This window comes from Suncus etruscus, chromosome 4 (genome assembly GCF_024139225.1).
Source record: "Suncus etruscus isolate mSunEtr1 chromosome 4, mSunEtr1.pri.cur, whole genome shotgun sequence".
Taxonomy (NCBI): Eukaryota; Metazoa; Chordata; class Mammalia; order Eulipotyphla; family Soricidae; genus Suncus; species Suncus etruscus.
The window spans coordinates 2236007-2263134 of record NC_064851.1 but is presented as its reverse complement, the minus strand read 5'-3'; the positions used below and the strand labels follow the sequence as shown (position 1 = coordinate 2263134).

Here is a 27128-nt window from a genome sequence, read left to right as displayed (position 1 = left end):
CCCCTTGTTCTGTCCAACTGGGAAATCAGGGACAAGCTCAGTTGAATGTGCACCGGACAGTCCAGCTGGGCCCCCAAAGCTGCTCTGAGCCTGGGAACTCTGCAGACAACCCAGGGCTCTGCAGCTGGCTCGCACGCACGCACTCTTTCTGACTCTGACTCTTCCTCCTCTCCCTCTGTCCCTTCCCTCTCTCTCGCCCACCCTCTCTCCTCCCTCTCTTCCACTCTTCCCTCTCTCATCTTTTCTCTCTCCCTTTCTCTCTCTCCCTCTCCCTCATCCCCTCTCCTCTTCTCTCTTCTCTCTCCTTTCTTCTTGTCTGTGCCACCCCCCCACACACACGGGGGTCTTCATCAGTCCCCACCTCTACCCCTGGGACCTATAGTGGTTCACGATGAGGAGACTGAGGTTCATGTGGGGAGGGGTGGGGCGGGGACACTCTAGGCGCAACACTGAGGAGAGGGAAACCCACTGGCTCAGATCTGGGGGTGCCCAGGACCACCCCTCTTCCTCCTCCTCCCCAAGGCAGCCTGGGGCCCGGCTGTGCCCAGTCTGAGCAGGGCACAGTGGGCGGCTGGTCCTGCCAGGAGAGGCCCAGCTGGGCTGGAGGCGGGAGCACCTGGTAATTTGAATCACAATAGAAGCTTCCAGAACCGGAGCAACAATAATCGTCCCCACAAAAGCACCGAGTCACGGGCCCGAGCCATGACTAACGGAGCAGAAGCAGCTCAGACAGTGCCCAGCAGCCGCCTTACTCCTTCCCTGTGCTGCAGAGAGGGTTCTAGCACGTTCTCCAGCCCAGTGGGCAGGAGCAGGAACTGGGGGTGGGGGTGAGGACCCACATGGATTTCGGAGAAGGAGGTGACCGTCCAGCCCCCCAGAGAACTTTTCCCTCAGTGCCAGCCAAGAGGCCATCTCGGGAGGCTGCCTGAGGAGGTGTCTGCGAAAGGTGCTGTTGGCAGCAACAGAGAACAGCCCAACAGGGCCCTGGAAGGCAGCGATGAGAGACTGGGGGTGGGGGATGATTCTGGGAGGAGGACCCTGTGTTCTCAATCATGGTCCCCCCACCCCAAGTGGCTCCTTTCCAGATCAGAGGCTCTAGAGTCTCAGGGGAGAATCCTGCAGTGGAGTCTGGGAGCAGAGGAAAGGTGCAGGGACCTTTGGTGATTCAACAAAATGGCGCCCTTAACAAGGTCAAGTGGGTTCTACAAGGATTGCCAAAAAGAAAAAAGAAATAGAAAAAAAAATGTAAGTAAAAAAGATGAATGTTGAAAAGAGAGAGAAATTGAATGAATAAAGAAGAGAGAAATAAATGTAAAAGAGAGAAATGGTTAAAAAAAAAAAAAGAGAGAAATCGGGGCCGGGGAGATAGCACAGTGGTAGGGCGTTTGCCTTGCACGCAGTTGCCCAAGATGGACCTGTGTTCGATCCCCACCCCCTGGTGTCCCATATGGTCCCCCAAGCCAGGAGCAATTTCTGAGAGCATAGCCAGGAGTAACTAACTCCTGAGTGTCACTGGGTTTGAACCAAAAACCAAAAAAGAAAAGAAAAAGGAGGGGAATTGAGAAAAAGAGAAAAGTAAATTTATTATAAATAAAAAGATGTAGGCACAGAGAAACAAAGAGAAAATGAGAAAAAGAGATTTGTTATAGAGCGAAAAAGAGATTTTGACACAGAGAAATAGACAAAGAAAATTTAAATAGAAGATATTTGCTCCTTAGATAGAAATAGCAAGCGAAAAACTGATGACCCCATAACTGTCCCCTATCAGTAGGAAACAGCTCGAAAGAATTTGTCATCCCTTGACCCTTAAAGAATCTAAGCTTTTCCCTTTCTTAGTCTGGGCAGAGTTTGATGTTTGTTCCTTAAACACAGTTTCATTTCTTCCCTATACCTGTCTCCCCACTTCGGAGCTTTAAAATGAACTTTCAGGAAGAGAAACGCAGCTGACAACCACCGGGGCTTTTGGGGATCATCACCTGACTGAATCCCACTGGCCGCTGAGGATAATTCTCTATATAGTTAAAAATAAATAAAGGTAGAAATGTTGATGTATGACAGTTGGACTTGAAAACACCCCTGGATACCCCACTGTAATGACACACCCCCTTGTCATGCCAAATATAAAAGGGAAAACTTGGACCTTTATGGGACCCCAGGAGAGTGACTAGAGCAGAACTTGCTGCTCTGCAGAGGACTAGAAATAAAGCATCGGAGAGAGGCTGCCTGCTTTGTTTTTCTTTCTTGAACCCCAGCCTACCCCAGCCACCTCTGGCCCTGAGTTTCTATCTAACTCTCTTTCTCTCTCTCTGGAACCCCTGGGGTGGTGGCAGCAGGCCTCAGACACCAGAAGGAATAGAAATCATACTTAGTTTCTTCTCTTCTTTCTCCATCCTGAGCGGGCAGTCACTCTAGTTGGCGTCCCTGGGTGGGCCCGGTGCAACCAGGCTCCACGAGCCCCTGTGAGCCTTGCAGCTCCGGGCCTTGGCAGCCTAGGGCCTCCGAAGCCTGCAACTCTGCAGCCCTGGCAGCCTCAGACCCTTGCAGATGAGCAGCAGATGGACTTGCAATTTATTGCAGTAACCTGCAGAAGCCCGGAAACTTTGTAGATCACCGCAGTAACCCGCCTCTGCGAAGGCACAGGGAGAGGTGCCCTACAAGGTTCCTGAGCTCAGAGCTGGGCGGTCACCAGCAGCAGCCCTGAGGACATCTGGCAGCCTTCAGAAGGGGGTTGGACCCCGGAATAGGCCCAAATCCCCTCCTGGCTCAGCTCAATGCTGGTCACCCAGGACAAGCTGAAGGGAGCGGGGACACAGAGGTGGAGCCAACCTTGTGGGGGTAGGAGACAAGGGACCAGTCACACTAGCAGCCCCCGGGATCCCCACTGATGAGCCTGTGAGGCCACAGCACAATGGCTGGTGTCATGGCACCTCTGTGACATCACTTGCCCCTTTGATGTCACTGTCCCATGCCATTGCACTCAGGTTTCTCCCACCCATGAGGTCCCACCCCGCCTCTACCACTGACCCAGACCCTGGTCTGCATGTCCCCCCCCTCAGAGAATCCTACCCAGGCCCCAGGCACCTCTGGGGTCACCCCCACATCTTACAGTCCCTCCTCCACGCCTGCCCCACTTGCTGGGCCCCGATTTTTTTCCTCGTCCCTGTCCTGGTCCTGCACCCTGACCCAGTTCCTGCCTGTCCCCCCACTGCCCGCGTTCATCCTTTAGAGTTGACTCTGGGGGCCCCACGTTTAGGACACCAAGCGCAGGAGGTGGTGGTCCCTCCACCCCATCCTTGCCTGCAGGGGTGACTCTGCTCTGGGGCCTCTGAACCCCCAAAACTCCTGCCACAGCTGCCCTGGATGAAAGCGGGGGAGCCAGGGGACTCAAAGGATGCGATACATAGAAAGGGCCAGGCAAGGGCAGGTGGACCGAGAGAGACTGACAGCATGAGGACCCAAGACACACGGCCCACCCTGACAGGTAGGCCCTCTCCTCTCCACTCCCCTCCTTGGTCCCTGGGGATCCTGGCTCAGAACCTAGGGGACCCCACCCTGAGCAGCACAGTCCATCGAGGGCACAGAACACACACTCACACATGCTCACACACACAGACACACATGTAGACATAGACTCAAACACACACTGAAACTCACTCAAACACACAGACACACAAGACACACTGAAACACACAAACATACTCAGTCACACACATCCTCAGACAGAACCCTTTTGGGGGACCCTTCCCATGACTGAGCTGCCTCCTGTGACCTCAGCTCCCTGAACCCCAAACCCCCCAGGTAAGCAGGACCTGCCCCTCACCTGCTCTGAGAGGTGAAGCCTTTGTGTGTGTGTGTGTGTGTGTGTGTGTGTGTGTGTGTGTGTGTGTGTGTGTAACAATCAGGCCCCACCCAGGGCCCTGTCCCTCACCAACACCCCAACCCGGGGACTCAGCAGTGGAAAAGGCAGAGAGGCTCAACCCCGCCCCCCCATGACGACTTGGAAGTAGCAGCAGAAGGTCAGGGTGCAGCGGCCGGCCAGCCCCTCGCCCTCAATCTGCCCGGCAGAACAGCCCCGGGGGAAGCATTTGCACTCAGCCTCAGCTATTCTTGGAAGCAAATATTTCTGCACTTAAGGCCAGAGTGAGAACAGGAGGGAGTGTCCCCTGGGTGCCCCTAAAACACACCAGCACCGGGAGGGCCTGTGCTCAGCCGCTGCCTGACTGTGCGCTGGCCCAGAGCCAGGACACCCCGAAAGGAATGTGGGGATATACAGCAGCCTGGCCAACCTTCCTTCCCGCAAATCTGCCCCAGACCCCGGGAGACAATGTGGGATTCTTGACAGATGCTCAGCACCCCCTTTCCTGGATCATAGCTGCCCAGGCAACCCTCTGCTCCCACAAGGTGGTACCCCCATTTCTGGAAAACGGAGCATCTCAAAGAGCATGTATTGGGGGGTTTAGAAGGGCCAAGATGGGGTGATGATGGGGCAGCAGACCTCCCGGGATGGACCCCCATAACTATTTGGCAGTGTGATCCTTTGGTTTTATTTGGGGGGGGAGGCACATCTGGCTGTGCTCAGGGTTCACTCCTGTTAGGATTTGGGGCACTCCCTGGGGTGCAGGTGGTTGAACCTAGCTGAGAGACCATAGCTCTCCCTCCTCCTCCCCTTCTTCTTTCTCCCCCCTCCATCCCTGCTATAGTGGGCTCCTCCCAACTCCTGTCACCCCGTTTCCACAGATCGGCTGGGTAGGGTCTAGGGGAGACCCGGCTCACCCCTACTCATGGGCAGTTATCATCGGCAGGACCCTCCCTGCACCGTCCCCTCAACACGGGCCTCCAACAAGGCCAAAACCCACCCTGGACCATGGGCTGATGTGGGTCTCCAGCAGGCCGGACTCTCATTCACACAGAAAATGTACCGTCAAAGAGCTTTTCCAGAACCTTTTGTGAGCCGCATCACTGGCAGCGCAGATCCAATGAGCATGTCCGATGCCCGGAGCCCTGTCCCATCAGGGGTGAAGCTGCCTTTACCCGCCCTCACTGACAAGCCAGCTTGAAACCAGCCCAGAAACTCGGGGACTAAATGGGGAGCCGCAGGGAGAATGTCTCTGGCTCCATCATAGGCATCTGCACCGCATTCCTGCCTGCCCCACTCCGAACCCTCATTCTCAGTCCTGAGCACAGAGCCTGGAGCAGTCCCTGAGCACTGCCGGGCGTGATTCCCCAAAGCAAAAGTAAAATAAGAAATAAATAAAATGAAGCTGGATTTATAGCAGCTCCTCGGGGCAAGGACAAGCAGATTCATAGGGTCCTTCCCAGCACCCCACAAAGCCCAGCTGACCCGGTTCACAAGAAGATTTTTGGACCCGTCTGGAACATTCCCTACTCGGGACCAGAGCCAGATGGAACTGACCCACTGCTCTGGCAGCACCCGGGTTCTGGGGTCCATTGGTTCCCTGTGGGGCTTGTCCTTACCCCCTCCCCTGTCCCCCGTGATTTGAGATGTGAAGGGACGTGATCGTGTGTGTGTGTGTGTGTGTGTGTGTGTGTGTGTGTGTGTGTGTGTGTGTGTGTGAAATGGACCCCTAATGCAGACACTCACGCCCCAGAAAGCAGGAAGTTTCAGCAAAAGTCAGAGGAAACAGGACAGCAAAGAGGCAGGAGTCACACGCTCAGCCTTTCCCAACAGCATCCCAGCCCTCTGCTGCCCGAGGGTGACCCCATGTGCCTTGTGGCCTTTCGTGCATTCTGGGAAACTTTACTCTTCCGGCTACACAGCGATTGCTCAGAGCAAGATGCAGCGCCCCGAGACCAAAGAGAGAAAGAAAGAAAGAAAAGAAAACCTTGATTTAAAGGCAATAAAAAATGTATTAAGTTACTAGTGGGAGGGCGGAAAGCCAGGAGGGGCCTGAACTTGGGAAAATAAATGTCGCTTTTATGGAAAGGGCTTCAATTGTGGAGCCTAGAGCAGAAGGGACTCCATTTTGTTGATTTAAGGCTAACAAGGCTAAGTTTCCATTTGCAAAAATCTCACAGCTCTCTCGTGGCTCTCAAGGCTGGTAGAGGGGCTGGCGCCATAGCAGAGTAGTAGGGCATTTGCCTTGCAAGCAGCCAACCGGGACAGAACCAAGTTCCATCCCTGGCATCCCATATGGTCTCCTGAGCCTGCCAGGAGCAAATTCTGAATGCAGAGCCAGGAGAACCCCCTGAGCTCCACTGGGTGTGGTCCATAAGCAAAAAGAAAAAGAAGGAGGAGGAGGAAGAGGGAGGAGGAAGAAGGGGGAGGAGGAAGAAGGGGGAGGAGGAGAGGGGAAGAGGAGGAGGGGGAGGAAGAGGGGGGAAGAGGAAGGGGGAGGGGGAGGGGGAGGAGGAAGAGTGAGGATGATGAGGAAGAGGAGGGGGAGAAGGAAGAGGAGGGGGAAGAGGATGAGGGGGAGGAGGAGGGGGGAGAAAGAGGAGGGAGCGGAAGAGGAGGGGGTAGAAGGGGGAGGAGGAGGGGGAGGAGGAGGGGGGAGGAGGAGGAGGGGGAGGGGATAAGGGGGAGGAGGAGGGGGAGGAAGAGGAAGGGGAGGAAGAGGGGGAGGAAGAGGGGGATGGGGAGGGAGGAGGAAGAGGAGAGGGGAGGAAGAGGAGGGGGAGGAGGAGGGGAAGAAGAGGGGGAGGAGGGGGAGGGGGAAGAAGGGGTGGGAGAAGAAGGGGAGGGGGAAGAAGAGGGGGAGGAGGGGGAGGAGGAGGGGGGAGGAAGAAGGAGAAGGAGAAGGAGAAATCTTGAACCCTGCCCTGGGACACCTGGCCATAGCAGGTATCTTGTTAGGGCTAAGATAGCAGAACTGTGGAAAGCCCCCCAATCAGTTTTGAGGATAACAGAATGGATGGAGCCTTTTGTGCAAAACCCTATAGAAACTTCCTTGTAACCCACCAGGGTGAGGGATTCCTTTCTGTGGGAGGTGGCCCTGACTGATCAGCCTGGGGCACGCTTCTATCCCAGACACTAACACAATGACCGCCTGTTTGGGGTGTCACCAGAGGAGAGTTGGACTCATTAACAGCAGAAGGAAAGGGGGCCGCCCGCAGGGAGGAGGAGCAGGCCGGCCAGCAGGAGCCTGAAGAAGAAGCCACATGGGATAGAGATCCCCCAAACTGCACCATCTCTTCCTGAGGGTTCCAGCCAGAGACGTACCCGGGAAGGGCAGATCCCAGAACCCCAAAAACAGATTCATCGAACCCCTTGGGCTGTGCTGGGTGAATGGGTAGGGAGGTCATGGCCTGGCTAGGCAGGGGTAGGTGGGGAAAATGGGGGAGTTCAGCCTGGCTCTCTCCCCAGCTCGGCCATCCTACACACTCGCCTTAGAGCAATGGCTGCTCGTTACTGCATGATCCACTTACAGGCCAGGTATGTGTCTAGGGGAGGCTGGAGGGAGGGGCAAGGCAGTGCAAAGTACTGCAAGAGGTCAGGTGGCCAGGGAGGTGAGGACAGAAAAGGACCAGGAGGGGACCAAGGATTATGGTGGTGCCAATGAAGGAAGAGCCAGAGGAAATCATGGTCCGTGATGGGAAAGACTGACTCTGGTGGGCAGAGAAAGATGGAAACTTCCAGAAAGACGGAAACTCCACCACAGGGTGTGGCCAGGCTCTGTCAGCCCGGGGAGTGAAAGGGGAGGCTACATGGAGATAACTGGAAGGCCAGAGCATGTGTCTTACTGGCTGGACCCCCAAACAAAACAGCAGCAAATCCACCGAGGTTTGAGAAGCCCCAGAAACAGTCAAGGGCGGCTTCAATGATGGTCGCTTGGACAGAGCAGGGAGAGGCAGGAGGACAGACACGGCGGGGAGGATGCTGGCCTTGCACCTGGTCAATCAGGGCACATCCTGGGACCCCAGAGGGTCCCCCGAGCACTGCCAGGAGTGATCCCTGAGCATGAGGAGGAGGAAGAAGCCCAGAGAACTACTGGGTGTGGATCCTCCCGAAGAAAAATGGAAGAAAGAGAAGAAAGGACATTTGATCTCACTGGGGTGAGGAATATAAAGGAAGGAACAGATGGAAGGACAGAGGGACAGACCAGAGAGACGGGGAACAGAATGTAGGCCGGGAAGGCTCTGGATGCTGAGCCCATCTGGGGCTGTGGAGATGCTTCCCTGGACAGTGGGGGGGGGGGTGTCTCAGGGCTGGGGTGAACCAGATGAGCCCTGTGGACACTCAACACTGAACCCAGGGCCAGAGAGATAGCTCAGCAGTAGGACGTTTGCCTTGAGTGCAGCCGACCCGAGACAGACCCAGGTTGATCCCCGGCATCCCATAGGGTCCCCCTCGCTTGCCAGGGGCAATTTCTGAGCGTAGAGCCAGGAGTAACCCCTGAATGCCGCTGGCTGTGGCCCCCAAACAAACAAACAAACAAAAATAAACCCACTGAATAAAACCCAATCGCATGAGACAGAGCCCAGGAACGAATCAAAGGAAACGGCTGTGGCTGGACACGAGGGAGGAACTGGGCTGAGCGAGAGATGAGGGACAGAACACCGAGGGGGCCACGTGTCTCCCTCAGAGGTGCCAGGGGTGACACAGAGCCTGGAGTCTGCCCGTCCGGGAGAATGAAGCTACGCAGAGCCAGGATGGTTCTAGAACAGAGGAGACCGAGGCTGGCTAGTCCACTGGGTGGATGCGTCTGTTCCTAGACTGACTAGAGGCCACCTGTCGTGGGACCCCTTGACCCTCTCGTTGGTCCCCTCCTGGCCCCCAAATATGCGAGAACCCTCAGGAACAGTCCGTCCCAACCGCAGCTGAGCAAAGACAGAGGACGGGCTGGGCAGCGGGGAAAGCCTGGAACCCACCAGAGACAGGATAACTAATGGGGAGGGCGTTTGCTGACCCGGGTGCGATCCCCCTCATCCCACAGGGTCTCTGAGCACCGCTGGGTGTAGAATTACCCCCAAATCACAAAATGCTCCATGAACACCCCCTCTCCCCTCCTTTTCCCTCCCCCTCCTCCCCCTAGTCCTCCCCTGGCTCAGTGACCACCCCAAATGCATTCTTGCGCCTCGCCTCTCCCCAGGGCCCACCCCTGGCTCAGGTGCCCAGGAGAGACTCAACTTCGCCTGCCCGCTCCACCCCTGTAGGCCACTCACCAGGCAGACGCGCTCTGGAAGCTCCTCGGTGGGGCGCCCCGGGGTGCCCCGGGGGGCGGCGGCTGGGCGCAGGCGGCCCCCCAGGGTGGGGGCGCGGGCTTCATCCAGCGGCCACGCACGCCCCAGCGTGCCAGGCGGAGGCGGCAGAGGTGCGAGTTGAGGGCGGAGTAGTAGAGCAGGTCTAGAAGCAGCAGCGCCAGAACCAGCGCCCCGTAGAGCCACACGCCCAGCAGCGCCGGGTAGTTGCTGCAGGGAGGACAGGGGACAGGGCTGGCACTCAGGGCACCCCAGAACCGGCTCCCCCACCTGCTAGCCCCTGCCCCCTCTTGGAGGTGTGGGGAGGCCCACTCCTCCCAGAAGTCTTCCAGACCTCTCCAATGGTGCTGGAGTTCCACAGATCTGGGGGTCAGTCCCCCCACAACAGGAACAGAAAACTGTAAATCAGACCAGGGGTCCCCCACCCCCAAGTCTAGCCTCTCCTGTAGACTCTAGGGTACCCAGGGCACAGAGCTGCCCACACAGCTGTGGGAGCAATGGGGACTCTAAATGTACATGTACTGATCTTCAGTCAGCTGTCTTTTGTTGATTTGTGGGGGGGGGGCATACCCGGCAGTGCTCAGGGGTTCCTCCTGACTCTATGCCAAGAAATTGCTCCTGGCAAGTTCAGGGAACCCTATGGAATGCTGGGGATCGAACCTGGGTCCATCCCATGTCGGCCGCATTCGAGGCAAACGCCTAACCATTGTACTATCACTCCGGCCCATCATCTGTCTTTTGGGACCCCAATTCCTCTGTCCCATCTTTGTCCGTCTGTCCCTGCACAGGTACCTCCGCCAGATTCGTGTGCTGGCACTTTCTAAAGGCACCAGGACCGAAGCCATAGCACAGCTGGGAGGGCGTTTGCTTTGCATGCAGCTGACCTGGGCTCAATCCCTGATATCCTGCATGGTCCCCAGAGCCTGCCAGGAGTGAGTTCTGAGCGCAGAGCCAGGAGGAACCCCTGAGCACTGCCCAGTTGTGGCCCCCAAACAAACATCTATACTTGCAAGGAATTTAGCTCCTGTCCCCTCAATGCATATATACAGATATATAAGAGAAAGGAAGTGAGGCAGGGAGTGGGGGACAGGAGCTAAATTCTGTGCTTTGTCAACGGGATCATTTAACCCAAGCAAATCAACTTTAAAAAAAAAAACAGCGTCTCAATGGGGCCCGAAAGACTGGACAGTGCAGAAGGCACTTGCCTCCCCCCACCCCACCCCAACCAGCCGAGATCCAATCCCCGACACCCTTCTGGGTTCCTGAGCACCATCAGGAGTGACTCCTGAGCACAGAGCCAGGAGTCACGCCTGAACACAGACAGACGTGTGACCCCAAACCAAAAGCAAGCCAGCCATAGTGGGTTTGAAGATGCAGTGGAAAATCCTGCCTCTAATTCCACTCTGAGAAGGTGGGAAACGTGCAAATCCCGTGAGTCCAGGGAGAACATTCTAGAAGACTAAAAGGGCCATGCGAGCCACAGAAAAGACTCACTCACAGCACAGAGCCCCAGAGACATCTGAGGGGGAGAGGCAGGCTGGGTGGGTGCGGTGGGAGAAAGGGTGGGTGAAAAGGCACAGGCAGAGCACCAAGAGAAACACCTCCCACCCCACACTCAAGGGCCTCATAGATGCCAGTGGCCGATTCCTTCCTATGTGAAGACTTTCCACGAACAAATAAGACGACACGGGCCCCAAAATGACTCCATAGCAGAAATGGCTAATGGAAATGGGCATCAGGTGCCCGGTGGCTGGAACAGGAAGGCAGATGCCTCTGGCCCACTGGGCCAACCCCCATTTGTCCGACGCTTAACGAAAGGGAAAGGGGGACCCGGCCCTGGGAGCCCCAGCTCGGACTCACTTGTGCGCGTAGCCGGTGGCGGCAGCGGTGGCGTTGGCCTGCGTCACGGCCCGGAACTCCGTGTCGTTGCAGCAGTACTTGAACATGGTGCTGTTGTGGTGGCAGCACAGGGTGAGCGTCTTGTTATCCGACAGCCGCGGGCAGTGGAAGCCGAAGTGGTAGCGGCCGCGCTGGTCCGTGTATGGCTCGCACACGCGGAAATGGGCCGACAGGGCTGCGAGGGACGTGCTGCGTGTCAGCGCCGGCCCTGGGGTCCCTGGGGCCTGGCTAGTCTCACCGGGCAGGGCTGCCCCCTCCATGTGCCCAGAGCCTTGCCAAGGTCCGCTTGCTGGGCGGCTGTCAGCGTGATCGCTGGGACCCTCACTGTCCAGGAAGCAGTGAGCACTTTACAAGGGGCAGCAAGCACTTTACGGGGGGCAGTGAGCACTTTATAGGGACAACAAGCACATTACAGGGGGCCTCAGCACTGCAACACTCACAGCCTTGCCCTGAACCACCTGTTCAGCCAAGGACACAACCAGACTAAGGGGGATAGCGAAAGATGCAGAGTGACACAGAGACAGAGAGATAGAGGCAGAAAGACACAGAGACAGAGACAAAGAGAGGCAGAGATCAAGACAGAGGCAGACAGAAAGAGAGAGACACAGAGATAGAGACAGAGAGGCAGGATGAGGCACACAGCCCCCCAGGCCTGGTGTTGGGCCCCAGTGTGACCAGGTGGCCCCTCCAGGTGAGACCCGCCTGCTGAACCCCTGTAAACATTTAGGGTCCTGCCCCTGGCTGGTTCATCAGCAGCCCCGCAGTTAGCCTCAGCCTGCCGCCCCTCCTGCCTCAGTTTCCCTTGCACCAACAGCCCCCGAGCTGGGCCGACCTCCTGGGCCATCCCCGGGACCCCCAGGGCTCCAGCTCCCACGTGGACCCCTACCCCCGGCTCACCCGCGGAGAGCAGCGCCGAGAGGGCGGCGAGCACAGGCAGAGTCCGGCGGCCACCGCTGGTCATCGTGCGTCTGCATGAGCCCCACGTCCGCCTGTAGGAGAGACGTGAGTGAGGACGGGGGACAGTGAGAGACAGTTGGGGGACAGAGAGACAGGCATGAAGGGTGACACTGGTTCCTTCCCTGAGGGAAGCTTGGGGGTCCCTAGCCATCACCTCCTCTCCCCCCAGCTTCCTTCTCGGGGTGGGGATGAGCCTCCTTCACAGGGCTGTGCCCGCTGCTCAGTATTCAGTGCCCAATGCTGAGCGGGAGATGTGAGACCAGCAGGGACGCATCCCTCGGGGGGCCTTACTACCCCCCAAGGCAGTGGCACTCTTGGGTCTGGGGTTCAGTGCCGGCTCTCAGGGGGACCCGGCTGGTGCAGAAATGGGAGCGGGGAAATAGAAAGCCACTGAACCCAAAACTGGCTCAGACTCCTGCAACAACTCCTGTTGGCAGCTGGTAGGGACTCCCCAGAAAGTGCTCAGCCTAGAAAGGAGGGAGATGGGGTCTGCTGAGTTATGGGGGACCCAACAGATAGCCCCTTTCCTGTGAGGCTCCTAGGACAGTCAAGCCACAGAGCAGGCCAAGGGTATGGAGGCTGGTGTGTGTGTGTGGGGGATTTGGCCCCTAGAGAGGGCCAAAATGCAGTGTCTGTACCTCAGGGCTGAAATCCACTGTTTGCACACAAAGGGGAGGTAATGTTGGGGGGCTGGGGTACAGGGTGGGGGTGGAGCTGCTTAGATGTGGTCAGGGAGAGAGAGGCTCCTCCTCTTCGAAGGCCACACTGAGCACACAAAGTTGCTGTGGGCTAGGGAGATGCAAAGGCCCTGGGGTGGGAGGATCCTGAGAGCTGTCCCCTTAGGGTTAGGGGAGCCTAAAGACAAAGCACAGTGGCTGCCCCCCCCCCCCCACTCAGGGTCCTGAGGTGCCCATTGTGGATTTCTACTTGCCCAGGGTGACAAGAGTCTTTTTGTTTTTTGTTTTTTTCTTGGGAGGCCAAGCCAGGTGACGCTCAGGGGTTACTCCTGGCTATGCACCCAGAAATTACTCCTGGCTTGGGGGACCATATGGGACGCCGGGGGATCGAACCGTGGTTCATCCTAGGTCTACAGCTTGCAAAGCAAATACCCTACTGCTACGCCATGGCTCCGGCCCTGGAACGGGATCCAGCCCGTGTGCCTGAGCTGTACCTGGGGTGAGCTGGCCTGGCTGTGTGTCCCTTGTGTCCATCAGGTCCCCAATTTTTTTATGGGGTCACACCGGCAGTGCTCAAGGGTTCCTCCTGGCTCTGTGCTCAGAAATCATTCCTGGCAGGCTTGGGGGACCATATAGGATGCCAAGGATCAAATTCGGGTAGGCCATGTGCAAGGCCGACGGCATGCCTTCCTCACTGTGCTCTAGCTCTGGCCCCAGCCCCCTCCCTGGGCACCCCAGACTCGATCCCAGGTAGAGCGTGTGACACGGTCTGTCCCTCAGTGCCCGGTGTGCTGGTATGGAGATGGGTTACCTGAGCACCCAGGGGTGGTCCCAAGTGGCCCCTGGTGGGTTTGGTGCCTCCACCCACCAGGGTGGTTCTGCTGTCACTGCTGTCCAGGTCCCTGACTGGTGGACCCTCTGCCCCCCAGAATGCCCCCCCCCACCAGATGCACAACTGCAAACCCCAGGCCAGCAGCCAGGTCAGGCAATCTGGAGGGGACAGGTGCAGGGGTGAAGCTGCCACCAGGGCAGCTCTCAGACATGAAACGACTGGGGGGTGATAGCCAGACCCAGAACTGAGGGCCATATGGGACCCCCTGCTCCACGAAAGCGGGGTCCCCTCCCCCAGACCTGAGCTGAGCAGAGGCTGGTCCCCAGGGCCAGCATCAGAGATTCAGAGGGGAGGCGGCAGGGCTGAGGCCCGACCTTTCTTGGGTGCTTATCAGCGTGACGCAAGCATCAGCCTAAGGGCCCCCCTCTGCTCCCACAGGCCCTAAAGCCCTTAATTGCTCTGAGCCTCGGCTGGGCCTCTGGGGATGAGGGAGATCAGAGCAGGAACGTGGTCCGGGAAGTGCTCGGGAAGGATCTGGCAGGGGGGGACCCCTGAGAATAAGAGGGGGGCTAATGGGAGGAGAGGCCCCCCTCACCGTGCACTTCTCTCTCAGTCTGGCATCAGAGAGTCGCCCACACACTGCACCTCTCCCCACTCAGCCCTGCACTCCTCACCCCACACCCCTGTACCCCTCACCCCACACCCCTCACCCATATTCACAGCCAGCTCAGGCCGGTGGTCAGCCCGATCAGCTCTTCCTGGAGGATTATTTTTAAACACGGGTCTGGGTTTGGTGAGGCTGGAGGGGGAGGAAGGAGGGACATGAAGAGAAACAGAACAGGGAGATGAATGAAGCGAAGGGAGGGCAACAGGGGGCAGGGAGGGGGCAGGGCAGGCGGCAGAGGCCGGATGTCCCCTAGTTCCCCACCCTGAGGGGCACCATGGACACCTGTAGGCTTTTCGGGACCCCTCACTGGCTGGGGACTCCTGCTGGGTTCCCGGGGTTCTGGTGGGTCCCGCACATTTGGGGAGCAGGATTGCTCCGAGCCTGGGCCCAACCCTTGGCCAGGCAGTGCCTGGCTGTGTGACCCTGGACAAGTACCCCACCTTCTCTGGGCCATCTGTGCACGGCCACTGGGAAGTGGGTCCCTACACTGTGAGGTGGGCCCTGTGCTCTTGCCCACTGAGGGGTGGGGGAGCGAGGCCCACAGTCTGAAAGGAGGGGTGTCGTGGTCCGCACCTTCTCCTCGGGGACATGAATTTCACCCAGGCACAGTGCCCACAGCATCAGGTAGGTGAGGATCACCAGAGAGGATCAGAATGTTCCGGAAAGTTCCGGAATGTTCTGGGCAGCATGTTTATGGGTGAGAACCTGGAGCTGGCCCAGACGAAGGGGCCTGGACCTTTGCACAAACAAGGCACGCAGGTGGAGGGGACCCGGGGACACCAAGACGGTTTCTCTGTCTTGTGCATGTGGGATGAGCGGGTGAGGCCGGGTGGGTGAGCCCTGGGCAGGCAGCGGAAGGGCTCAGCTAGCTCAGATGTTCTAAACCTACCCCAGTCACTCTCCACCAAGGAGGTGCTCAGGAGGGGCCTGGGGGTGCGGAGGGGTGTGTCCCATCGGACCGCCCAAGAATGACCTGCAGGCAGGAGGGAGCCCAGGTGAGCAGCAGTGGGGTGATACCTGCAGTGGGGTGACCCATGCCAATCAGCTCAAAATAATAGAAAGCAGAGACCATGGGGACCCCTGGAAGGTCCCCCAAACCTCCCATCTCTCCCCCAAATCTCACCCTTTTCTCCCCGTCTCTCCTCCTTGTTTCTCCTCACCTCGGTCTCTCTCCATCCACTCCTGTCATCCCAGCTCCCCCCACACCCTGCCGCTGATACTAAACTTCCTTTTCACATTGTCCACAGCAGGTACCAACTGGGGAGATCCTCAAAGGCATGTCTGTCCCTCTGGTGAGCAGCTGAGTCACTGTCTCTGCAAGTCTTGGCTTCACCCAGATGTGCTGATCCCTAGAGGGCTTCCTGGAGTCAGTGACACTCCAGGGTAGCAGAAAGTGTCTCTTGGGAATCTTCCAGAACAACCTCATGCCTGGCTTCCCGACCCTGGGCCTAGACACGAACTGCCATCCTCCTGCTCATGGCCCTTCCTAGGGCTCCCCAACTTGTTCCTACTGAACTCCCAAACCCCAGCTGTGAAAACAAAGGAGTAGCACTTAGAGAAAACTGGGGGGTCTCAGGAGCAGGGACCCCATGGTCCCGTGAGTGGGTCACCTTGAGGAGGAGGGTCTGGGGACAACATGACATCAGGACCTCTGACATTTCACCTCTGACCTATCCGCTATTACCTCTGACCTCTGACCCATCACTTTACATCTCTGACCTGTCATCTATCACCTCACCTCTGGTCTAACCTTCTGACCTCTTGCCTGTCACGTGCCTTCCCAAGGTGAGGAGCTGGTGGTCTGAGGGGCCAAGGGAGGTGTCTGGACGTGGCACATGGACGTTGGGGGGGCTGGCTGTGACCAGTCCTCAGCACAGCAGGAGTGAGCCTGCTGCACCCCAAATCCTGCACTGACAACGGCCTCGGGGGACCCATCTGGGCAGGGCTGCCCCCATCCCTTAAATTGCAAGGGCCGAGCCATGGGCACCTGTGGGAAGAGACAGGTTCTGGCCACCAGGACACCCAGCTGCTGGCACCGCGACCCGGGTCCAAGTCAGGGTGCTCCGGAGTCTCGACTCTTGGCTTTGAATGTATGGGGCTGGGGGTGGGAGGTGGCAGGGTCCTGTTACTCCCCGAGAAATGGGACTCACTGGGGTCCCCCTTCCCCAAGGCCTTTGGTTAGGAGATGGTCCAACACCTGCCAGCTTTGGGCATCTCCATGCGGTGAGGCCTGTGCCAGCCCCAGCCCCAGCACTTTTGGAAACATGGAGGGGCACCAGCTGTGAAGGACCCAGGGCAGGGGTAAATGGGGAGAGGCAGGACAGGAGGAGTGTGGAGAGATAGGGAGATGGGTCCTGGCCGGGGGGGGGGGGGGGCCCAAAACGTGGCTTCAGGCTGGATGGGGCTGGGGCTAGGGCAGGACTGACCACAGAGCACACAGCCTCGGCAAGGGGTGGGGTCCCTGCAAGTACCCCCATGCCACCTCCCGTGGACAAGGGAGATGTCCAGGCCCCCTTGGACACCACAAATAACCCACAGTTCCGCCTCCTCCTGGCAGGGAGAGAAAATAGCTTGTCGTCCCCCCCCCCCCCGCCCCCCGAGATATTTCTGGGTTTTTCACCTCAGCTTCTAAATCGATCCAGAACAGATTGTCCGATTGTAGAATCGAGGCAGAAAAGCTCCACTCGCCCAGGATTATACCACCCGCCCCGGCCGGGCGCCTGCTGGGCACCGGGAGAGGAGGTGAGGGACACCCTAAGACTGTCAGAGACAGCCCCAGGGCCCCATGGGTGTAGCCCCCCCTGCCAGGTCCTCCCCAAAAACTTCAGTCCTGCAGAGCAGCTCTTGGGGCTCCAGAAAGCTTCCTGGAGGGCCACACACACACACCCACTGTCCCTTTCATCGCTGCAAACCCCTGGAGACGCTTCTGGCCCTGCTCAAGCGGCTCATGAAGGCACCTGCTCAGCCCAGACAAAGGTGGACTTGGGGCCTCACACCTGCCTCTGGACCCACAAATAACCCGCAGGACCAAGTCCAAACCCAACAGGGTAGAATAAGGAGAGGGTGAGAAGTGAAGGGTGAAAGATTAGAGGTGAAGGGTGAGGGGTGAAAGGGGAGAGGTGAGGATGAGGAGTTAGGAATGAGCTCACTGAAGCCTCCCCCAGCCTCCCACATGAGGTCCACAGATACTGTGGGGTAGAGGTACCCATATTCCTGATGCCAGACTCACAAACACACACATATTCACACACACATACACTCACACACGCAAAACATACACACAGTAAACTCACATGCACACAATCACATGCATACACACACACCCTCATCCATCTGCCACCTCCTACCCACCCATTCCCTGTCATTCATCCACCCACCATATGCTAACAGAGCCATCTGTCCACTCACCCATCCACCTGTCTGTCTGTCCATCTGTCTACTCACTCATCCCTCGATCCGTCTGTAAACCTACTCATCCATCCATTCACCATTTTACTCATCCACCATTTCACTCATCCATCAGACCCCACCACCACCACCCATGATCAACCATCCACCCACTCACCCATCCATCCATCCACCCATCCATCCACTCATACATCTATCTATCCATCCACCAATCCATCCATCCATCCATCCACCAATCCATCTATCTATCCACCAATCCATCTATCTCTCCATCCATTCATCTACCCACCCACCCATCTATCCACTTGTCCACCTACCCAGCCACCTGTCCATCCATCACCCTCCTACCTATCCATCCATCCACTCACCCATCCACCCATCAACATATCTACCCACCCATACACCCAAACATTCACCCACAATCCAACCACCATCTATCCATTCACACAACCATCCACTCATCCATTCATCCATCTACCCACCCACCCATCTACCCATCCATCCATCCACCCCTCTACCTGTCACAACCATTCATCTACACACCCATCATTTATCCATCTATTTGTCCCTCCCCCCTTCCCTCTCTCCATTGACCCCCACCCACTTACCCACCATGCACCCACACTTGTCCCTTCCTCCCTCCTCCCTCTCCACAGATCTGGGCCTAGTCTGACTCAGCACTTCAGCAGTGTCTCGGGGTGCTTGCCCCTGCCCTGCTCTGCCCGTGCCTTGACCCCGCCAGCTGCTCTCTATCACTTCCTATCACTTCCTCAGCTCCAGGATCTGTGCCACGCACCCCTGGAGAAGCTGGAGTCTCACTGCAAGAAGGCAAAGAGGCTGGCACCAGGCCTGTGCCTAGCTGGGAGCCCAGAGAGGTGGGGGCCTCGCCCAAGGCCACACAGCCAGCAGGGTGGGGCTGGGGCTGGGACCCTGACCAGCTCCCTAAGCTTATTGCTGTAGGAATCCCCGGGCCCCTTTCCCTATGGCCCCGGGACACCAGCACCAGGGACCCCCAATGTCCAAGAGGGAGATGTTCTCTACAGCGGGCGCTGAGATGAACCACACAGTTTAGCTCAGTCCCTGCCTCACCCCTACAACAGCTCAGGAGCCCCCACATCGATGCCCACACTGGATGAATTTTCTGGTTCAGTCCACAATGCCTGGGGCATCTAATAGCCAGAGCACTATTAGCAGAGAACCCACTTACTTCGGGCCATTGAAAACCGACAAGATGGTGGATGGCAGCCTGTGTGACACACTGGGGCTTGGGTTCTAGCCCCAGCACCCAAGGGCCCCCCAAGCACCAGCACCCCCATGGCCTGTGCCCCCCAGACCCCAGCAGAGATGAGAGGGACACCTGGTGGTTCCAGCCCCACTTCCTCCACCCCTCAGCAGCTCTGTGGTGGCCCCACATTGTCCTAGTGATGCCCTCAGCCTGGCCCCGCCCATCCGCCTGGCTCAGCAGCTGCTGGGTCCCCGAAGATCCCTGCAGATCCCCAGGGACCCCGGGAGAGAGCAGATTCTCTTTCCCGGCAGTTCTGCCCAGAGGAACTGCCTCCGACCTTTGAACACAAACAATGGAGTCCTCGGAGCAGCTGGGAGTTGAACTCGGGTCTTAGGATTCTGGGGGTGACCAGAGACTTCCTGCCAGGGGGCAGAGGGACCCTGCACCCCAATTCCCAGGACTTCAGAGTGACCCCTCCCTGATTTGCGGGTTCACAGCTGGGTGGTTGTGGCCCTCGGTCCCCTTCCCAAAGCCCCAGCTCAGCCCCGAGATCTCTGCTCTGGGCCTCCATGGCTTCGTGAGGAAGGAAGCAGCTTCCTTCCAGACTACCAGCACCCCTTAAGTGCCTTTTACCCTTTCTGCCTGACACACTTCTAACTATCCTTCAGGGGCCAGGCCACAAGTCCTCTCCTCCAGGAAGCCCACACTGACTGCTGGAAAGTCTGCTGTTGTGTTCTCCACAGATAGAGTAGGGCCCAGTGGGAGACACTCCCCCATGCTGAGGGCCCTGTGCAGGCACCTGAGCAGGACGCCAGCCCCACTGCCTGCTGCTTGCTCTGGGTAAAGGGAAGGGCTGACTGGCATGAGAGCCAAGCTCAGACTAGACTCGTGTGAGTGTTGGGGTCACCGGGAGGAATCTCCCACTGGGTGAGGCCAAGGACCTTTTTTATTTTGCGCCTCTGAGGAAGCGACTCTTTATCCTGAGCCTATCAGGTGGCCGGGAGCTTTAAATCTGGCATTGGAGACCAACTTTTTCCAGCACGAAACCCCCCTTGCCCCCCTACCCTCACCTCTGGGTGACTTGCGGTCTCCCCTCTCCCCTCCCTGGGCCCTGCAGGCCAGCCGGGGACAGGGGGACAGCAGGATGGTGGTGCTGTCTGCAGAGATGCCGGTTTCACTCCTTCCAGGGAAGTGTGAACAAAAAAGAAAAAAAAGAAAAAGAAAAAGGAAAAAAAATTCTTTTTTCCTCCCAGGGTTGTGTTAAGAGTTCCCAGAACTTAATTCAGCATTAAACGGGTGTAATTCAGGGAAATTCAGGCATTCCTGTCGAGTGTCTCCTGCGCCTCTGAGCAGGGAGGTGCGGCGGTGAGGTGGTGTGGGCAGGAGGAGGTCGTGCGGTCGGGCAGAGGTTGTGTGGACAGGCGACGGACAGTGATCAGAATTTACATCCCAGAAAAAGAGGTACAGAGGAGCCTGCCCCACCCTAGAAGCAGACGGTGGACACCTGCACCCCCTCTTGGCTCTTTGCAGCCAGATGATGGTGGGGAGCACGGCTGCAGCCTTTGTGTGAAAAGAAAATTGGAGGGGAGAACCAACCACGTATCCAAGGAGCTGCAGGCCCTCCAGTCACGGGGCAGAGGGCTCAGGATAAGGCTCGCCCAGTTGGCTGGGTCCTGGGAAAACCCACGGCTGTGGCCACGGCCAGCCACGACCCTCTGGGACCAAGTGTCCCCGCATGTCCCCGCCTGAGTGTGAACCCAGGGCCGGGCCTCCACTTCTTGTCCACTCAGTTCCCTCCAGAGCAGTGACCCGCTGGAGGCAGGAAATGGGGGCTCCCAGGGAGAGGCCCCCAAAAGCTCTCCCGAGACCCAGTCCTGGGGTTTGCGTTTGGGGGCAGAACTGACCCCATTTCATGTGCAGCTTCTCAGGTTTCAGGACAGAGCAGCCAGGCACATGGGGCTCTCGGGTCACCTCCTCGCTCTCTCTAGCTGGCCCTGAGGAAAGGGAGCAGAGCCCTGTGCCGCATGGGCTGTCGCTCAGACTCTTTCAGAAAGAGCATCTGGGCTGGGAAAACCCTGAGACCAAGCTAGGGAGAGAGGTCAGATTAATAGAGGTAGATCAGCGCCTCAGGGAGAGGATGTAAGTACTGTCGGAAGCACTGAGCCATGGCAGGAGAAGGAGCATGCAAGCGCTCGCTCGCAGGCACTGGCAGGCCAGGACCAGGGTGTTTTAAGGGTTTGGGAGGTAGGGACCATGTGATCCATGGCACGAGGCGGCTGCTGGGCACAGTGCCCAGTGCAGGCAGGGCAGCCGGGGTTCTGGGCGCTAACTGCCATCCACCACCAGGCCCCCACTGGTAGGTCCTCCATTCCTTCTGGTGCTCTGTTCCCTCATGCCCCTGCATCCCTAAGAGAGGGTCCCCCCAGCTGTTAGGCGGTGGGAGTGCCCTAAAGAGAGACAGACCAGACCCCTGCCCCCGAGCTGCCTCCCTCTGCCCCCCTGTGCTCCCCATAGCAGACCACACCCCAGTGTCCTCACTGCTGCTCCAGATGATCCTTGCCCTGACACCCCCAGGCTCCTGCGTCTCAGACCAAATCACCCCCCCCTCCTCCTCCTCTAGGCCCCACGTGCTTCCCAGCTCTGAGGAGGCAGGTAAGCCTCCCTCCCCGCTGGTCTGGCCCAGGCCAGTTTCTTAGGGGCCGGCAACAGTGATCTTGGCCCTTCTCAAGTGGCAGAGAGGTGGCATTGGGTGAGGCCAGGGAAGGAAAACTGGGGTGGTGGCGGGCAGATGAAAGAGAGGAAGAATGGACAGAGGGAGAAGTGGGTGGGGGAATGAATGGACAGTTGGAAGGATGCATAGAAGGATGGACAGGGGGGCCGGAGAGATAGCATGGAGGTAAGGCGTTTGCCTTTCATGCAGAAGGTCATCGGTTCGTATCCCGGCGTCCCATATGGTCCCCCGTGCCTGTCAGGAGCAATTTCTGAGCATGGAGCCAGGAGTAACCCCTGAGCACTGCCGGGTGTGACCCAAAAGCCACAAAAAAAAAAAAAAAAAAAGAAGGATGGACAGAGAGAAGGATGGATGAATGGACATATGGACTGACAGATGGAAGGATGGATGGATGGATGGAAGAACAGATAGATGAGGATGATGGGATGGCAGAAGGACGAATGGATGGATACATGAGTAGAAGGATGAACGAATAGATGGAGGGAAGGATGGATGAGGGGTGGATGAATGGGTAGGTAGACAGGTGAACAGGAGAATTGTCAGACAGAGGGTGGGTCGTAGATGAATGGAAATATGGGAGGGCAGATAGACAGACAGGGAGATGAAAGAATGAAAGAATGGATGATGGATAGAAGAACAGACAGATGGTGGATGATGGGATGGACAGAAGGATAGATGGATGGATGGATCGATGAGTGGATAAATGGATGCTTGATGGAGGATGGATGGACAGAGGAATGGACAAATGGAAGGATGGATGGATGGAAGAACAGATAGATGGTGAATGATGGGGTGGATAGAAGGATGGATGGATGGATGATGGATACACGGGTGGATGAATGGATGGACAGAGGGATGAATAATGGGTAGGTGGACTGTCTAACAGAGGGTGGACAAATGGATGGAGAGATAGGTGGATGGATGGTAGATGACTGGATAGAGAAGATGTGTGGAAGGGTTGGTGGGTGAGGGGCAGTGGTTGGTGGGTACATAAGCAGGTGCTGGCTCCTTCCCGCTCTCCTCTTCCTGCTCCCCAGTGAGGCACCTCACCCCTCACTCCAGCTGCCAGTCCTCCAGGCTAGGGACCTCAGGTGAGGGACATACAGTCCCATCCGAGTCTCACCCACAGACACACACAGTCTCACCCAGTCACACACATGCTCCCATTCACGCACCTTCTCACACATCACGTCACCCCCGGCTTCTTCCACACACTCACACACTCTCCCACCCACGGACTCACTCGGTTCCCTCTGGCATCCACACACCCCAACACGCACACACACACACAAACACACCCCATCGCACACGTTTTCTCTTTCTTCCTCACACACACACATTTCCACAAACGCCCACAGCCCAACTGCGTCCCCTCCCACCCAGCTGGCAGAGGCAGAGGCAGAGGCAGGACCTGGAAGACAGACCTCCAGGGACCAGCAGGGACTCCCCCATCTGGGGCTTCCAGCCAGGAGGGCAGAGAACTTTCTAGAACCTCTGACTCCAAACCCCTTCCCCCTCCCACACGGGGCCCAGCGGGGATCCCAGGCAGGAGCGGCCTTAACTGGCATCTGTCAGTCCTATCCCCTCAGTGTCCAGGTTCCGATCTGCTCTGAGGATGCCCGGTGGATCTGGGGGTGCAGGAGGGACCCCAGTTCTGGCCGGTTGGAACGCGCCCCAGACACCTGCCTCTGAACGACATTCCAGTCTGCTTGGAGACTCTTCCCGGCTGCCTGAGCCCAGGGAAGGGACTTGGGGGTCTGAGGAAATTCTCCTTCTTTGGGGCCCCACTGAGTTGAAGTTGGCAGCCAGGTGTGGACCCCAAATCTTGGGGTATCCATGACTGCAAACGGGACCCAGTGCTCTCTGCTTTCCCAGGAAACTGGGGACCCAAGAAAGGCAGGCAGCTGCCTGGGGTCCTCAATCGAAGTGTGGCCAAAAGGACTCAGTGGGGCGTCCCCTTTGCCCTGGGCGGCAGGAATGACTCTCCCAGTCCTCCCCAGGTGGGGATACAGAAGCTCAGCGGCCCAGCAAGTGCGAGGTTCAAGGTCACAGCGGCTGGAGGAGATGGGGCTGCACGGAGGGCGGTTCCCACTGCCTGGGACTTGGGGACCCCTCCAGGAAACACCCAACTAAGACAGCATCAGAGAGGCCAACCAAGCTGGAACCAGCTGGAGAGACTCCCCGCAGATTATATAACGCCCTTCTCCGCCCCACTGCCCCGGGGGTGACCCCCCACCCCGCCGGGCACCAGGGGACCCCCAAGGGGGACCCACCTACCAGCGCCTGGCGCTTTCTGGAGACGCTGGTTGGAGGTGCCGGGGCGCGCTGGCTTCTCTCTCTGTCTCTCTCTGCCTCTCTCTCTCTGTCTCTGTCTCTCTCTGACTCTCTCTCTCTCTCTCTGCCTCTCTCTTTCTCTCTGTGTGTCTCTATCACTATCTCTCTGTCTCCCCCACCACCACCCTTTCCTTTCTTCCTTCTGGCCGAGGAACAAACACCAAATACTAATAATGATGAAAATCAGATTCAGAATAAATAGAACCTGGAAAGTGGGGGGTGGTCGCCATGGAAACCGGGGCGCTCCGGAGTTTGTCGCTGCCGCCGACACGGACTCGGGCCTGGGGGCGCGGCGGGGAGCGCGCCCGCCTGGAGGGGCCGGCCGGGGACCCCCCCCAAAAAAGCCAGCCCGAGCAGCCAGCCGCACCCAGGGGCTCCCCCGGAGGAGGAGGGCTGAAGTCGGTCCACTCGGGGCTCCCCGCGATTGCGCTCGCGGACTGGGGCGCTCGGTGGCCGGCTTGGTCCCCGCCGTGCGCCCTGGCACCGCGCGCCCCGGCACCGCGCGCCCTGGCCCGATCTCGGGTGACAGCGCCGGGGGGGTCCTTGTCCCGGTGCCCCCCGAGACACAGGCCCCCCCAAAGCGCCCCGGACCCCCAGGGGCGGCACTCGAGCCCCTCCTTCTCGGTGACAGCTGCGCCCCGACCCCGGCCCCGACCCCTGCTCACCTCGCGCCGCCGAGTGATGGGTGGGTGGTGGGTGGGCACGGGTCCGAGCCGCCCACGCCCCGCCGAGCCGCCGCAACAGTTGTCCCGGCTCTCTCCCGGGGGGCGCGGGGCCGGGGCTGGGGCTGGGGCTGGAGCCGGGGCCGCCCCCCGCGCGCCCCGCCGCCCGCCCGCGGCTACTGGGCGCCCCGCGCCGCCCTCATGGTCCCGGCCCTGTGCGCGCGGCCGCCGATGCCCGGGGCCCGGGGCCACTGCTCCGTGCCTGGTGCTCGCTGCCCCCGCTCCGAGCCAGCCGAGCCGAGCCGAGCCGCGTCCTGCCCTCGCCTGCCCGCCCAGCCCGGCCCAGGCTCCCCCTTCGCGGCGCCGCGTCTCCTCCCTCTCTCTCTCTCTCTCTCTCTGTCTCCTGGTCTCTCTCTCTCTCTCTCTCTCTCTCTCTCTCTCTCTCTCTCTCTCTCTCTCTCTCTCTCTCTGTCTCTCTCTCTCTCTCTCTCTCTCTCTCTCTCCTGGTCTCTCTCTCTCTCTCCTGGTCTCTCTCTCTCTCCTGGTCTCTCTCTCTCTCCTGGTCTCTCTCTCTCTCTCTCTCTCTCTCTCTCTCTCTCTCTCTCTCTCTCTCTCTCTCTCTCTCTCTCTCGCTTTATGTGTCTTCTCTGGGTTCCCTCCTTCCTTCCAACCCTGGTCCACCTTCCCAGCCCCACCCCTCCATCTCCACCACCCAGCCTCCCACCCTACCCCCCCCATGGTCATTGCTGCACCCCAAACCCGGGCACAGAACCCCCCCCAGACCTCACTGTCACCCAAGAGGCTCCAGGCTCCCTCTGCCATCTGAGATCAGTGCCCTGTACCTGGTAACCCCCCATCCTGGCCAGAAGCCCTCTGTGGTTTGGATGAGGCTAGTGGGGTGGCCATGTGGTCCCACGAGTGAGTCCCCCAAATCTCAAATCAGGTGTCTTCCAGGAGGGAGGTGGGACCCTCCCAGAGTTACCCACATGTGACTCCAGAGCAGAGCTGAACCCTGACACATTGACACAAACACACACAGTAACACACACACACACACACACACACACACACACACACACACACACACACACGGTTTAGCCTTTCCAAGCTTAGATTGATGGGGGTGACAGGTTCTGGGACGCCCCTAGAAGCCCTGACCTGGGAGGCAGCCTGCCAGTCTGCCCCTGGCGTAGTAACTTGCGGGGGGCACAGGGAGGTGGTGGGCCCCCCATGGGAGAATGTAGAGCCAGAGGCAACCACCAGACTTGGTCCCTACATGCCCTGAGACTGGCCACTCAGAACCTTCTGGAATAACCTCACTCCATCCCTGAAGAAGTTGTGGCTCCAGGAGGAACCTCGGGGCACCCTTGAGCCCTCAGGGAACCCTGGGGCCTCGCAAACTAGGCCTGGCTGGGCTCAGGCAGTGGTAGACGCCTGTTTGGGGTCCACAGCTGTGGGATGGGGGGTCACAGTACTGTTGTGGGGAGAGGAGCATGTGCAGAGTACAATATGGGGTTGTCAGGTGAAATGTGAGTATGTGTGAATGTGTGTAAGGAAGTATACATGCGTGGCACAAGTGTATGTCTGTCTCAGGCTGTGAAGGGCCGTGCGGGTATGGCCTGTAAGGTGGGTGTCCGCGTGGGTGTGCATTTATGGCACACGCAGACATGGGTGGACGTGTGAGGGTGTGGACGCTGGAGTGTGCCAGACTTACGTCGCGTGTGCTCGCCTGGGGTGTGTAGACGGGGAGCGTGCCCCACAGTGAGTGTGGGGTGTGTGACGGGGCTGGAGTGAGCCAGGCGAGTGCAAGTCCAGGCCGTCTCCCTTTCCACTCTGTCCCAGCTGCGTGGGGCTTGGGGGGCCAACGCGGCCCTGGCAGGTTAGCACAGCAGTCTCTGACTCAACCAGGCTATTCCCTGCACCCCAACCCAGTCCCCCCCAAGGCTCTGCACCCCAAGCTCCAACCACACAGGATGTCTTGCCGTGGCCTCCCTGGGTCTTCCCTGTGCTGTTCCCTCCATGCCAGGGCCCCAGCCAGCCCCTTCTCACCTGGGTCCCCCCACTCTTCATCTGTGCTGGGGTCTCCCCACTTTGAGACTCTCTGACTGGGGGACAGTGGGGGACAGGTCCTTTCCAGGGTTCATCCCAGCTTGTCCTGGTCGTGACTGTGTCCGTGACGCAGTGACCGTGGCCCAGACTGGCCCTAGCTCATCTCTCTTCTCCCGGGTCCCAATACCTTCCCTGGGCTGCTCTCAGGGTTCGAGGAAAACTGGCTAAGATCCCCCTCACTGGAGCAAGCTGGGGGGGGGTCTGCGAGTGGAACAGGGTCCCCCTCAGGTACTCAGGCTGGAAGTTCCTTCTGCTTCCGGGGGGTTCTGCCCGCACCCGGGTTTGGGGCCCCAGTCTGTGACTGGGTGGAGTTCAGTCACTGGGGAGGAGGACCCTTCCCCATGAAGACCCCCAACACTGCCCTGTTCCTTCTTGTGCTGAAGGGGATCCCCCATGATCCTTTGGGAATGGGGGACATTTGCAGCCTCCAGTGCTCTCTGAGCATCTGTAGAGGAGATGGGGGGCTTT

The 27128-nt window shown here is 58.6% G+C and overlaps 2 protein-coding genes across 3 annotated transcripts in view; one reads left to right on the top strand and one right to left on the bottom strand.

Moving 5' to 3' along the window:
* Positions 1–24622, bottom strand: part of SHISAL1 (shisa like 1) — a 31350-nt gene extending 6728 nt beyond the window's left edge. The window contains exons 1-4 of one of the 2 annotated variants that reach the window (XM_049771713.1): positions 24555–24622; positions 11956–12047; positions 11020–11233; positions 9124–9369 (exon numbers count right to left, since the gene is read on the bottom strand). In XM_049771713.1, coding sequence (XP_049627670.1) covers positions 9124–9369; positions 11020–11233; positions 11956–12019 — 524 coding nt within the window. In that variant the 5' untranslated portion in view covers positions 12020–12047; positions 24555–24622. Of the gene's footprint in view, positions 1–9123; positions 9370–11019; positions 11234–11955; positions 12048–23832; positions 23908–24554 lie in introns of those variants that run through there. The other variant, XM_049771714.1, reaches the window with a different exon arrangement.
* PARVB (parvin beta) overlaps positions 1–26016 on the top strand; it is a 98627-nt gene extending 72611 nt beyond the window's left edge. The window contains exon 14 of the transcript XR_007494846.1: positions 26003–26016. The gene's annotated coding sequence lies outside the window, so the exon portion shown is untranslated. The remainder of the gene's footprint in view (positions 1–26002) is intronic.
* The last annotated feature ends 1112 nt before the right edge of the window (positions 26017–27128 follow it).